The sequence below is a fragment of the Camelina sativa genome, chromosome 19 (genome assembly GCF_030686135.1).
Source record: "Camelina sativa cultivar CO46 ecotype springtype chromosome 19, ASM3068613v1".
NCBI lineage: Eukaryota > Viridiplantae > Streptophyta > Magnoliopsida > Brassicales > Brassicaceae > Camelina > Camelina sativa.
Genome location: NC_141898.1, coordinates 13,876,874 through 13,889,709, shown reverse-complemented (window position 1 = coordinate 13,889,709; position 12,836 = coordinate 13,876,874). Strand labels below are relative to the sequence as shown.

Below are 12,836 nucleotides of genomic sequence, written 5' to 3'. Positions count from 1 at the left end.
TTAGTCTTTGAAGACTTGATAGTGAGGCTCCGCATTGAGTCAACCAACCGAAGACAAATAGGATTTGGAGTTCAAACTATTGATCCCAAAGCGAATATGGCGGAACACTAAGTTGACGAACAAGGAAAGTGGCAAAATAAGGGGCACCATGACAAGGGAAAAGGAAAAGTCCTGCCACAGAACAAGCAAAAGTTCAAGAAGAAAACCGGTGGAAACTCACAAAAGTTTACCGGAACATGTCACAATTGTGGTAAGATGGGCCACAAGTCTTTCGAGTGTCGTAGTAAGAAGGCTCCTAAGAACAGCGACAATTATGAAGCTAATCTCACCGAAGCTGACTTTTGTGCATTTGTCACCGAGACTAACGTTGCCGAGAGCAATCCAGAGACGTGGTGGTTCGACACCGGTGCAACTAGGCACATTTGCATGGATAAGTCGATGTTTTCGACATACAGCAAGAACAATAATGATGAGAAACTCTTCATGGGGAACTCCGCTACTTCAAAGATTGAAGGTTACAGCAAAATAGCCTTGCAGCTTGCTTCTGGACGTGTGATTACTTTGACAAACGTAGTTCACGTGCCAGATATGCGCAAGAACTTAATCTCGCGGTCTCTTATTTGCAAGCATGGATTTAAGGTGAAGATGGAAGCGGATAAGCTTGTAATCTCCAAGAAAGGGGTGTACGTAGGTGATGGGTTTGTTTGTGATGGGTTATATAAGGTGTCTACAACAATGATGTAACCGAGGCTTTCCACCTCGAAGAAGAATAAGTGTAGTCTCGAAAGAGAAGAATAAGTTGTAGTTGGTTTCTCTTTTCTTAATAATGGAAATTTCAGTTTAGTTTTCATTTTGTGAAGTCTTTTGACCTGTGCATGAATGTATTTTAACTCAAAAAATGCAAAGTGAGTTAACGTGAGATTTGCATTGCATGAGACTTACGTCTAGCATGACTCACCAAAAACGCCATCATCAACATGAGAAATATATATATATATATATGTATATTGAATAATTCACATAAATTTGTGTGATTTAATTTTGTAACTCTCTTTAACGATTGTACAAAATATTTTTTTATTTATGGGGAAAAGGATAAATAAGAAATGTTGAAGGGTTAGTCTATAAAATGTGGGGGGGGGAAGCATTGCTTACCACAAATAATAATCTCAACATGATACCACATAAAGTTATTAGAAAATTCATTATTTTGGATAAAGCTCAAGAAGCTATGTGAATTTTTTGAACTTTGTGGATGTTATCCTTATGTGGGAAAAATCAGTGTCAATATTATGTGTACACTATTATAGCAATTAGCTATTTTATGGATACTGAATAAATGAATAAATGATTAAATCATTGGATTACCAAGAGGAATGGGCCGCCTAGAAATATAAATTCTGCTTGGTGGAAACCCAACCTATGTGATTGGAGATCCTAAGATCTAGGTTCAAAAGGGACAACTAAATCAAGTTGAGTTACGGTTGAACACTGTAAGACTATGTTTATACCTAATTCCTAAAGATAAAAATAAACAGTGTTACCTGAGTTGAGGTTAAGCTATTTTAATGATATACCATAGTTTTGAGATATTCATGGAGTATTACAGGATGCTTTTAAAAACAAAACTGATGAGAGATCACCTAGTGAGTATGAAATGGGGCCGTTTCTATGACAATGAAAGAGAGGCTATATTCTCCAAGTTCACTCATGAACCCAGGAAAGTCCAAGGCTAAATGGACACAATAGATAACTAAATCTCTACGAGAAAGTGTTATTGCGTGATACCTATGTCTAGGTTTACATTAAAATCTGGTTGGTTCAAGACATCATGTTCACCTCCTGGCCGAGTAAATCCGACAGATTTTAAAATTGATTGGTTCAAAGCTAAAAATGCTACCTTTCAGATACAATAACATTTTTGTATACTCTCGAACGTTTGTCTAGTATAGTCTAAGTTGTGTCTAGTCTAGTCAAGTCTAGTTAGTAAAAGTTTTTTACGAGTCTTCCTATGTTTAGTTTGTAATTTCTATTCATGTGGAGGATTGTTGGACCTCAATTTATTTAAGCTTAGTGGGCTTAATAAAATTAGAGTGTGTGAATAGATAATGGGTCACATAGAAGTGGTTGGACTCAAATTGGAGCTCCAATAAGCCATTGGTTGTGTCAAACAAGAGATGAAGTCGATCTCTTTATCATGTCTCCTGAAGACTCGGTCTTCTTCGTTCTCAACTCCATGAGAATCGGGATTGAGGAGAGCACTACACAACTGTTGTTGGATTTGTGGATTGAGTGGGTTTGATTTGTTGAGAAACAAAGTCAATTACGTCGATCACAAAGACCTCTATATAAACACACGTTCAAGTCTCATTACACAACCGATCACCGATTGTGATATCAACGTAGAGAAGAAAAGACTTAGAACACAAAACTCCAAAAATCTCTCTTTGTCACAAAGTAAGAGTCTTAAGTGTCTTCGAGAATATCGTAGTGTAGTTCGTATAGAGCCGGTGTGTTTAGGTGATTAGCAAACCCAGTTGTGAATGGTTGTATTCTGGGACTCTTGTAACCACTAATCCGGTCGCACTGCGGGGGTTTCAAAGAGTTAAGGAAAGAGATTTCGGTCTCGCCTCCATTCTTCCATTAACGTTTACTTGTTGTTCTCATAATCAATACCTCTTACGTAGTGTGGCAAATTTCTAGCTCCTACAGTTGGTCCCTGGATTAGGACGTCCGACATCATATAGGCGTACTGCCCTATGCCCCCAAAACATAACATTTGTGTGTGTGTTTTGTTTTTGCTAACTTAAATGTCCGTATGTTTGAGTTGGCTTTCTCCGAACTTAAAAGATCATTGAGGCAGCTATGTTCTTGTGGCTAAAACTATATCTCCATTTTCTCGTGTTTCCGATATGCTTAAAAATATTATTTCTAAATAATTAATCATGTCATCTATTATTGATCCAGATTTGTTTTTTTTTCTCAATTTGTGTTTAGCAGATGAGCTTTTCGTATAAACAAAACTTCATCAAGCATGTTTAAATGATTGGACATGTAGAAATATAAGAATAGTCATCAACTTGTACGTGAAAGAAACAAACTAAAAAAACTGGCAATCGATAGACTTATCACTTCGCAAGTGGAGTGTTGGCTTTGATTGGTAATTGAGTTTCTCTGTTGGCTTTGATTGGTAACCTTGTATCGTTGTAGTATACCGTGTTAATTATTTTGTTTTGTGCCACCAATTGGATTCGTAATACGTTTCCTTTTTACTGACATCTCTTGATGAGGTTCATTCGGTTCATTCATTTGATAAATGCATTCGATTCATGAATGCCATGCAACTATGCAGCTGAAAAGAAAAAGAGAAACTGTATGTAACTGAAAAATGCTAAAGAAATATAATAAAAATATAAGATTGAAATGAAAAAGAATGAGTTGGACCAATGAGGCCATGAGTACAAATAATAGAGGGGCGGTGCTGATGCCAACGCTTTTCTATACACAAGAATGAGTACTTTGAAGTTTTTTACTAAGATCATCTCCATCTCCATTTCCAAAATGAAGTTTGGAGTTGATTTTTCTCCAACTCATCTCTATTTCTATCTCTAAAATTGAATTTCCAGTTTTTTCTCTTCATTTGATAACTTAAGAAGTTCTGAACTTCTCACAACAAAATTTAGAGGCCAGCATTTGAAATTATTTGCAATGTCCATAATTTATTTTTAATGTAGCACTAGCTACATTATTTCAGTTTTCTCATAGTTAAAATTTTGGATTGCTTAATATGCTCAGAAAAGAATAATTCTGTCAGAAATTCGTAGTATGTTTTTATGATTCTAGATTTATGGATTTTTCTAGATTCAATTTTTTTGGCTTAATAATTTTTTTTTCTTAAATAAAGACCAACTGTAATGTTTGATAACAAGTTTGATTTAACTTGTTTCCAGCCTTTTCTAGTCAGTTATGTTTTTAATCTTATTCATCGTGTTTTTTGGGTGTGTTTCTCTGTTCAGTATTTGGAACTCTTTACATATACAATGGTACAAGATGTATTTATGCATTTTTTAACTTTAAATATAAGTAACCAGCTAATGAGGATTCATAATTATAGCAGAAAATAAACATTAAAAAAGTGGAGATAAAAAGCACATGAAGGAACATAATTAATGTAGCTTCGATAATTAAGCATGAAAATAAAAGGGCATGTTTTAGCATGCAGAAGAAGAATTATGCATTTGCCTTTCCACGTGATTAACCTAATGCACATAGGCACTTGGCATATAATACCTTCTTCCGCTATGCTCACATGTTCTTCATAGGTTTAGTCATGTTTTTTGGTTTTATAATCCACCTCATCTATTTTGTGGTCGGGAAGTTCATATTTTCAGGTTTATCTTATCTATGATTTGAGTCTATGAGAGAATTAGAAGTAGAGAAAATAGATTGAACACAAGGACGAAACGTTTACTGATTTTGAATGTTTTTAGCCGAATCATGTATAAAGACAAAGGGATGGGATAATCAAAACAAGAAAATTAAAAAATATAGAGAAGTGGAGCGGCGAGAGTGAAGCCAAAAGAGAAGATGCTTATCTACAAGTCACACTAACTTAGCTTGCATCACATGCCTCGCTCACTAATTCACTCTTATAATTATTATGAATATTGAATTTTATTTTAGTTCCAGTGACATAAGAAAATTGGTGTCAATGTTGGAGAGTTGTTGAACGTGAGATGTGACCTATGTCTTCTTTCTTTCTTTTATCACTTGTCATATCATATTATATAGCATATAATTGGATGCTTCTAAATAGTCATTTCACATACTTCTCCATTGTTTGACAATGACATTGTGCAATTTAAAAGTAACACAGAAGATAAGAAACTTAATTAGTGGTTACACTCTCCATACTTATCAAAAGTTATAATAATATTGGTTCACTACAATGTTCTAAACTCTAAACTAAATTAAAGAGGAAGTATAATGACAAAAGTAACATTAGATCTAATGAAAGATTTAACATTTTAGTTTATGAATTGTAATAAATTCATCGGTCTCTACAATATCATTTCAATGTTTGACTTCTTCTCACACCTTATTTCTCTCTCTCTCTTTCTCTCTCTCTCTTTCTCCCATCTCTTTAAGACAGTGTAAGTGTGTAATACAAGCAAGTACTTCTCTCACATATTCTCTCCTTTCTCACCCAACTCCTTTTTATTGGTCTTCTTCCCAACATCATCTCAAAATATCACACTCTCTAAAAAACCCTTGATTACTTTTCTAGTTAATGGGGAAGCTCCAGAAGATTGGGAGAGTGTGGGATTGTCTTTTCCTTCCGACAAATCAGTGTTCATGTTTTTGTCTAAATACTCTAGTAGACGATGAAGATGAAGAGTTTGAGAAGAAGCCTTTGATAGATTCTTCAACAGAGAAATCTGGGAAGGTCATGAGATTAAAAGATGTTGTAGCTGCTGATCATCGTCAGACTCTTGCCTTTCATCTTAAGCCTAAGGTAACCCACAAAATCACATCTCCAACATTATAGCAAAAAAATAAATGACGTATGATAATTTCTTGAGCTTTGGAAAAATGCTTATCACAACGCAAATTTTTGGGGAACAGTGAAATATATGTTTTATTAGCTCTTCAAAAGTTGTGTGGGGGCTCTTTTTTTCGTCTATGGTGGTGTGCGTTTTTCTTGTTATTCCACATTAGTTTTTTTTTCTTTTATTTTTTTTTTGTGTTCTCCCAAAATCATATAGATTAATGTATTTGTTGTTGGTTATAACTTAAAAGTTAATTATAACATTCATCTTTCATATAAGATTTAAAGGAATTTAAAGTTTTATTGAAAATAATTGTAATGAAATAGTATGGGAATGGTGATGGATGGTGATGTATGCAGATAGTGGAGCTAAAGGTGTCAATGCATTGCTACGGATGTGCTAAGAAAGTCGAGAAGCATATTTCTAAATTAGACGGTAATGCCAAATCTTCTTTAAGTCCCTAGGCTCTTCTTTTATGGGAAATTTACATGACATGATTTGATTTCCCTTCAGTAATAGCATCTAGCTTCATTTTTTTGCTTTGTCGCCAATATGATTGTTTTATAAGTTTCAACGAACCAAAATGGTTCTGTATTTTCTATGCCTAATTCCATAAAGTGAAGCTGAATTGTTGTGAAACCATACAAAATAAAAGCTAAATTAAGAAGTAGTTTTGTAAGATGATAGTTTCTTTTTGAAACCATACAAAATATTTTCTCTCTATTTAAAAAAAAAAAAAATTATTGTACACTACAATAGAACAGAAATTCAAATATAGCAGAGTTCTGACATTAAAGAACTTTTTGGTCTTTATTTTTATAAATGTTTATATTTTCTAAACAAGAAATGTTTATGAAACTGTTGAAAGACTGAATATGGATATATCTTTTTAATAAACACAGGAGTGACATGGTACAAAGTGGAGCTAGAGAGCAAGAAGGTGGTGGTAAAAGGGAACATAATGCCAGTAGATGTGTTAGAGAGTATTTGTAAAGTCAAGAATGCTCAGCTTTGGCCTTCTTCTTAAAATCATCACTATATATCTCTAGTCTTCTCTTCTTCTTTTCACATGGGCCTTTCATGTCAATCTCCATCTTCATGTTATATTATTATCATTATCTAGTTATGTGCGTACATACACATGCATGCATCTATCTCCTCTAATCTCTATCCCTCTTTTTTTTTTTTTTGGATCCATTCTAGTTGTAATGTTGAATCTATATCTCATTAATCATATTTATATAAATTAATGAGGATGATTTTTCTTTTTTTACTATCAAAACGACAAACAATTATATCCCCAACACATATCTCATTAAAATGACGAACTATTATTGACTCAAATATTTCATGAATTTTCAACTTCGGATTGATAATCAATGGATTGTATCATTTCTATATTACTTTAAGTCACATCTCATATTTGATGTGAGATTTCTAACAAGTTTATTATGTATCTTCTATGTCTTATGTATTTTTATATGTGTATTTCAGTAAATGATGAATTAATTATATTACTAAGAGTCCAAGACCAAGTTGGTTGTGGTCACGTAATGCTAATATCTTTGTCTAAATTAATAATCAGTCCTCAATAAAATAGTAAATACATGCACATGCTTAAATTTAAACAATTGGTACTAGTTTTGAGAGTCCTCAAAGTCTAATAACAACAAAAGTAGTTTTTTTTTTCTATCATTAGACCACGATTTAAAAACTAACTAGTAATCAATACATCTTATCTTATAATTTTGTTTTTATAAGTTACATACATCTTTAAAATATTGGACTCGATCGAAGTCACAAAGTCATTACGTAGATTACTTAGTCGTGGGGAGTGTTGTGGACCATAAGAAGCCCCTCCTAGTCCTAGTCCTAGTCCTATGCCATAGGTGATATACCTTGCCTCGTTTACAGAATCTAGCTTTGAAATGGATCAGCTCAATATATTTTATGGATTCAATGTCAGATTTCAATATTGACTTTTTTCTTAGAAGTAAAAAATTCGTTTGAATACATTGTTTTAGTTATCACTTGTAACATCAAACCTTGATCAATATAGTGTTCACATTTATCGTCAGCACAACTAATTAAAACTTGTTGGACTCAACTACTTGTACGTTGAGTTGGTTGTTGCAGCTGGTACATCGATAAATTGGTCATTTTTAAATTGCTATTTGTTTGGTTCACCAAATTCCACGATTTAAGCAAAAATATTTGATGACAAGTGAGATTAATTTTTAATAAAAATTACTGTTAATTCAAATCTTTTTTTAATCAACTTTTAATTTTTACATAATCCTTTTTTGATTGAAATAATCAGGCAACTTAAAAGGTTAAAAAAAAATTTACTAAAACACTTTTATTATTTTTCGAGAACCATTAAAGAAAAAAAAAAAAAACCTTAAAAGCAATAAAAATGGTGAGTGCCCCTTGGAGAAAAAAGCCCAATATGATAATTGTCATTTATTACAATCATAATTAAAAAATTAATTTTAAAAGTACACGTGTACCCTAGATCAATCCACCAAAACTTCACCTCCTTCGTCTCTCTCTTACCCCCAAATTGAGCCGCCGCGGCTATGTTTTCTCAGGCGACGCCAAAATCTACAGATAGATAATAATAATAAAACTCCTCCGATTACTCAAATCGCCGAACCATGTCCCCAAGTTTCTACACTGAACCAACACCGACGACACAATCATGGTTTCTCGATGAAGAAGAGCTACAAAGACTTTAAAAATCTCTGAACAAAAAAAAAAAAGAAGAATGGATTCATCTTCAACGAAATCAAAGATCTCGCAATCACACAAGAAGAGCAACAAATCACACAAGAAGCACGAATCAAATGGGAAACAGCTTAGCAAGAAACAACATCAACAACAACATGAAGAAGAAGATGTTGGTGGGTGTTTGAGATCATCATGGATCTGCAAGAACGCGTCTTGTAGAGCTAATGTGCATAAAGATGAATCCTTTTGCAGGAGGTGTTCTTGTTGCGTGTGCCATAGTTTCGATGAGAACAAGGATCCTAGTCTTTGGTTAGTTTGTGAACCTGAGAAATCAGATGATGTTGAGTTCTGTGGCTTGTCGTGTCACATTGAGTGTGCTTTTAGAGAGAAAAAAGTTGGACATACTAGTCTTGGGAATCTGATTGAGCTTGATGGTTGTTTCTGTTGTTACTCTTGTGGCAAAGTTTCTCAAATTCTTGGGTAAAGTCTCTTCCTTTTTAATCTTTTTTTTTTTTTTTTTTTTTGAGGATGTAATAGTTCTGATTTGCTGTAATTGGCTTTTGTGTAACTCAAATGTGTGTGTGTGTTTTTATGAAGATGTTGGAAGAAGCAGCTTATGGCAGCTAAGGAAGCACGACGGCGTGATGTTCTGTGTTATAGGATAGATTTGAGTTTCAGACTTCTCAAAGAGACTAGTCGGTTTTGTGAGTTGCATGAGATTGTGGGAGCTGCTAAGACTGTGCTGGAAAAGGAAGTCGGGCCTCTTGATGAACTTGCTGCTAGAACTGATAAGGGCATTGTTAGTAGACTTCCTGTTGCAGGCGAGGTACAAGAGCTATGTACCGCTGCGATTAAAAAGGCAGATGAATTGTCAGCCAATTCAGTCAGAGGTTTGTATTAGAGACATGTTTATTGCAGTGAGCCTGAAAGAGGAGATGATGATATAAGTGTTTTTTTTTGTGCAGATTCAGTTCCTGCTGCGTGCAGGTTTCATTTTGAGGATACTGCACCAACACAAGTGACTTTTCGTTTAATTGAGCTGCCTAGTGCCATAGTAAATGAGGTTAAGGGTTACAAGTTATGGTGTTTCAAGAAAGGAGAGAAGTTTAAGGATGATTTATTCGTTGATTGCAGTAGAACTGAGAGAAGGATGGTGATATCCGACCTTGAGCCTTGCACAGAGTACACATTCCGTGTTGTCTCTTACACAGAAGCTGGTATCTATGGCCATTCCCATGCTACATGCTTTACGAAGAGCGTTGAGATATTGCAATCAGTGGGTAGTAAGGAAAAGAGAATAACTGATTCAGTAGGTAATGATCAGCCTTCAGATAGAGAGGAGAAAAGTAGCATTTCCTCTAAATTCCAGATCGCGCAACTTTCCAAGTATGTGCAGTTGGCTGAAGCTCAGGAGGAAGGCTTGATTGAGGCGTTTTACGATGTCGATACTGAGAAAATCTGTGAGCCGGAGGAAGAATTGCCATCTAGTAGACGGCCGCATGAGTTTGATCTAAATATGGTTTCAGTGCCAGACTTAAATGAGGAACTAACTCCTCCACCTGATTCATCTGGAGGTGAAGACAATGGAGTGCCATTAAATTCGCTTGCTGAGGCTGATGGTGATGACTATGATGATGCTGTCTCTAACGGTAGACGGAAGACGAACAACAACTGCTTGGTGATATCAGATGGGAGTGGTGACGATCCTGAGTTTGATTTCCTCATGACCAGGAAGAGGAAAGCAATTTCTATCAGTAATGACTCAGAGAACCATGAATGTGATAGTTCGCCGATTGATGATACTCTTGAGAAATGTGTGAAGGTGATCAGGTGGCTGGAGCGCGAAGGCCACATTGATAAAATATTCAGGGTCAGGTTCTTGACATGGTTCAGCCTGAGCTCAACCGCTCAGGAGCAATCCGTTGTGAGTACATTTGTGCAGACTCTAGAGGATGATCCAAGCAGCCTTGCTGGCCAGCTTCTTGATGCATTTTCTGATGTTGTCTCCACCAAAAGGCCTAACAATGGAGTAATAATCTCACACTAATCAGCTTCGCTCGCATTCAACCACATTCTTTCTTAGTACGAATAATAACAATAATATGATTAGAACAAAAATAGTCCATGATTTCTCTCACGTGGATTCGGATATTTATCATCAATTTGGACCACAGGATTGACCACATTGCAATCTGTTTGGATTGGATTTTTTAGTTTTAGGATTTGACATTAAAAAAAAAAAAAAAAAAAACTCTGGCAGATATTTTGCTTTGTTCCTTGTTTTCTGTTCATATCTATAAAACTAATTGAACTACTTTGGTCCCAATGACCTGTTTGGTTTTATTTATGCTAAGGTTTAATATGAGCCCGTTGTATTGTTTGGTTGCTAAAAAAAACTCTTTGCTAATTAATTACACTAAGAACTATGGTATATCAATGATTACATATCCAACCTGAAAAGTACATGTTTCAAGAATGGTTTTAAATACTTAGTCAATTAATCATAAAAAAAACTTACGAGATTTATTCAGCTTTAAGTAGAAACAAAATTTGCATACAAATCTAATTCTGTTTCTATATTTTTTTGGGACACCACATCAAAATACTCATCAAATTTAAATCAAACACAATAAACATAAAAAAAAAAAAATCATAGAGTCTTTGCCTATTGGTTATTGCTCATTGGTGATATCAAATATTATTTTTTCTTTCTAATCGCATTTAGTTTTTTCTTTCTAATCGCATAAATAATTAATTTCAAAAATGATATATGTCAAAATCTAAATGATCAAGCAAACATAAAATTAGCATATGTAACTATATATTTTTTGTTACTTAATTGAGAAAAGTTAATTATTCATTTAGATATAGAAATGTAAGTTAATTATATAAAATTGGCTATTGCTCATTGGTGATATCCAAATATTAGGTTTCTCTCTAATCACACTTAGCTTTTAAGATTCTTTATTTGATTCTATTCACTATTCCGGAAATTCAACTTTTTAACATTTATTTTAATCGTTAGTTAAATTTCCATGCTAAATAATTTTTTTCAAAAATGATATATGTCAAAATCTAAATGATCAAGCACGCAGAAAATTAGCATATGTAACTATATATTTTGTTAGTTAGAAAAGTTAATTATTCATTTAGATATAGAAATGTAAGTTAATTATATAAAATTGGCTATTGCTCATTGGTGATATCCAAATATTATGTTTCTCTCTAATCGCACTTAGCTTTTAAGATTGTACATTTGATTTTATTATCTATGTAGGAAATTTGACTTTTTCACATCATTTAATCGTTAGTTAAATTTCCATGCTAAATAATTTTTTTCAAAAATGATATATGTAAAAATCTAAATGATCAAGTACACATAAAATTAGCATATGTAACTATATATTTTTTGTTAGTTAGTTGAGAAAAGTTAATTATTCATTTAGATATAGAAATGTAAGTTAATTATATAAAATTGGCTATTGCTCATTGGTGATATCCAAATATTATGTTTCTCTCTAATCGCACTTAGCTTTTAAGATTTTTTATTTGATTCTGTTCACTATTTAGGAAATTCGACTTTTTAACATTTATTTTAATGGTTAGTTAAATTTCCATCCTAAATAATTTTTTTCAAATATGATATATGTCAAAATCTAAATGATCAAGCACGCATAAAATTAGCATATGTAACTATATATTTTTGTTAGTTAGTTGTGAAAAGTTAATTATTCATTTAGATATAGAAATGTAAGTTAATTATATAAAATTGGCTATTGCTCATTGGTGATATCCAAATATTATGTTTCTCTCTAATCGCATTTAGCTTTTAAGATTGTTCATTTCATTTTATTCTCTATGTAGGAAATTTGACTTTTTAACATTCATTTTAATGGTTAGTTAAATTTCCATGCTAAATATTTTTTTTTCACAAATGATATATGTCAAAATCTAAATGATCAAGCACACAAAAATTAGCATATGTAACTATATATTTTTGTTAGTTAATTGAGACAAGTTAATTATTCATTTAGATATAGAAATGTAAGTTAATTATATAAAATTGGCTATTGCTCATTGGTGATATCCAAATATTATGTTTCTCTCTAATCGCACTTAGCTTTTAAGATTGTACATTTGATTTTATTATCTATGTAGGAAATTTGACTTTTTCACATCATTTAATCGTTAGTTAAATTTCCATGCTAAATAATTTTTTTCAAAAATGATATATGTAAAAATCTAAATGATCAAGTACACATAAAATTAGCATATGTAACTATATATTTTTTGTTAGTTAGTTGAGAAAAGTTAATTATTCATTTAGATATAGAAATGTAAGTTAATTATATAAAATTGGCTATTGCTCATTGGTGATATCCAAATATTATGTTTCTCTCTAATCGCACTTAGCTTTTAAGATTCTTTATTTGATTCTGTTCACTATTTAGGAAATTCGACTTTTTAACATTTATTTTAATGGTTAGTTAAATTTCCATCCTAAATAATTTTTTTCAAATATGATATATGTCAAAATCTAAATGATCAAGCACGCAT

The 12,836-nt window shown here is 32.9% G+C and overlaps 2 protein-coding genes across 2 annotated transcripts; both read left to right on the top strand.

Moving 5' to 3' along the window:
- Positions 1–3,500: 3,500 nt before the first annotated feature.
- On the top strand, positions 3,501–6,822 carry LOC104766372 (heavy metal-associated isoprenylated plant protein 27). The gene is made up of 3 exons (XM_010490247.3): positions 3,501–5,515; positions 5,909–5,984; positions 6,452–6,822. The coding sequence occupies exons 1-3, from the start codon at positions 5,291–5,293 to the stop codon at positions 6,574–6,576; spliced, it is 426 nt and encodes a 141-aa protein (XP_010488549.1). The 5' UTR covers positions 3,501–5,290; the 3' UTR covers positions 6,577–6,822.
- Positions 6,823–7,985: 1,163 nt separating this feature from the next.
- Positions 7,986–10,593, top strand: LOC104766371 (VIN3-like protein 1). Its single transcript, XM_087502923.1, has 3 exons — positions 7,986–8,759; positions 8,877–9,169; positions 9,245–10,593. Exons 1-3 carry the CDS (start codon positions 8,317–8,319, stop codon positions 10,324–10,326), a joined length of 1,818 nt encoding a protein of 605 aa, XP_087359049.1. The 5' UTR covers positions 7,986–8,316; the 3' UTR covers positions 10,327–10,593.
- The last annotated feature ends 2,243 nt before the right edge of the window (positions 10,594–12,836 follow it).

Coding starts and splice junctions, on each gene's coding strand:
- LOC104766372 (XM_010490247.3), top strand. CDS start 5,291: ATGGGGAAGCTCCAGAAGATTGGGAGAGTGTGGGATTGTCTTTTCCTT. Junction 5,516..5,908: donor CCTTTCATCTTAAGCCTAAG/GTAACCCACAAA, acceptor TGATGTATGCAG/ATAGTGGAGCTAAAGGTGTC. Junction 5,985..6,451: donor GCATATTTCTAAATTAGACG/GTAATGCCAAAT, acceptor TAATAAACACAG/GAGTGACATGGTACAAAGTG.
- LOC104766371 (XM_087502923.1), top strand. CDS start 8,317: ATGGATTCATCTTCAACGAAATCAAAGATCTCGCAATCACACAAGAAG. Junction 8,760..8,876: donor AAAGTTTCTCAAATTCTTGG/GTAAAGTCTCTT, acceptor GTTTTTATGAAG/ATGTTGGAAGAAGCAGCTTA. Junction 9,170..9,244: donor GTCAGCCAATTCAGTCAGAG/GTTTGTATTAGA, acceptor TTTTTTGTGCAG/ATTCAGTTCCTGCTGCGTGC.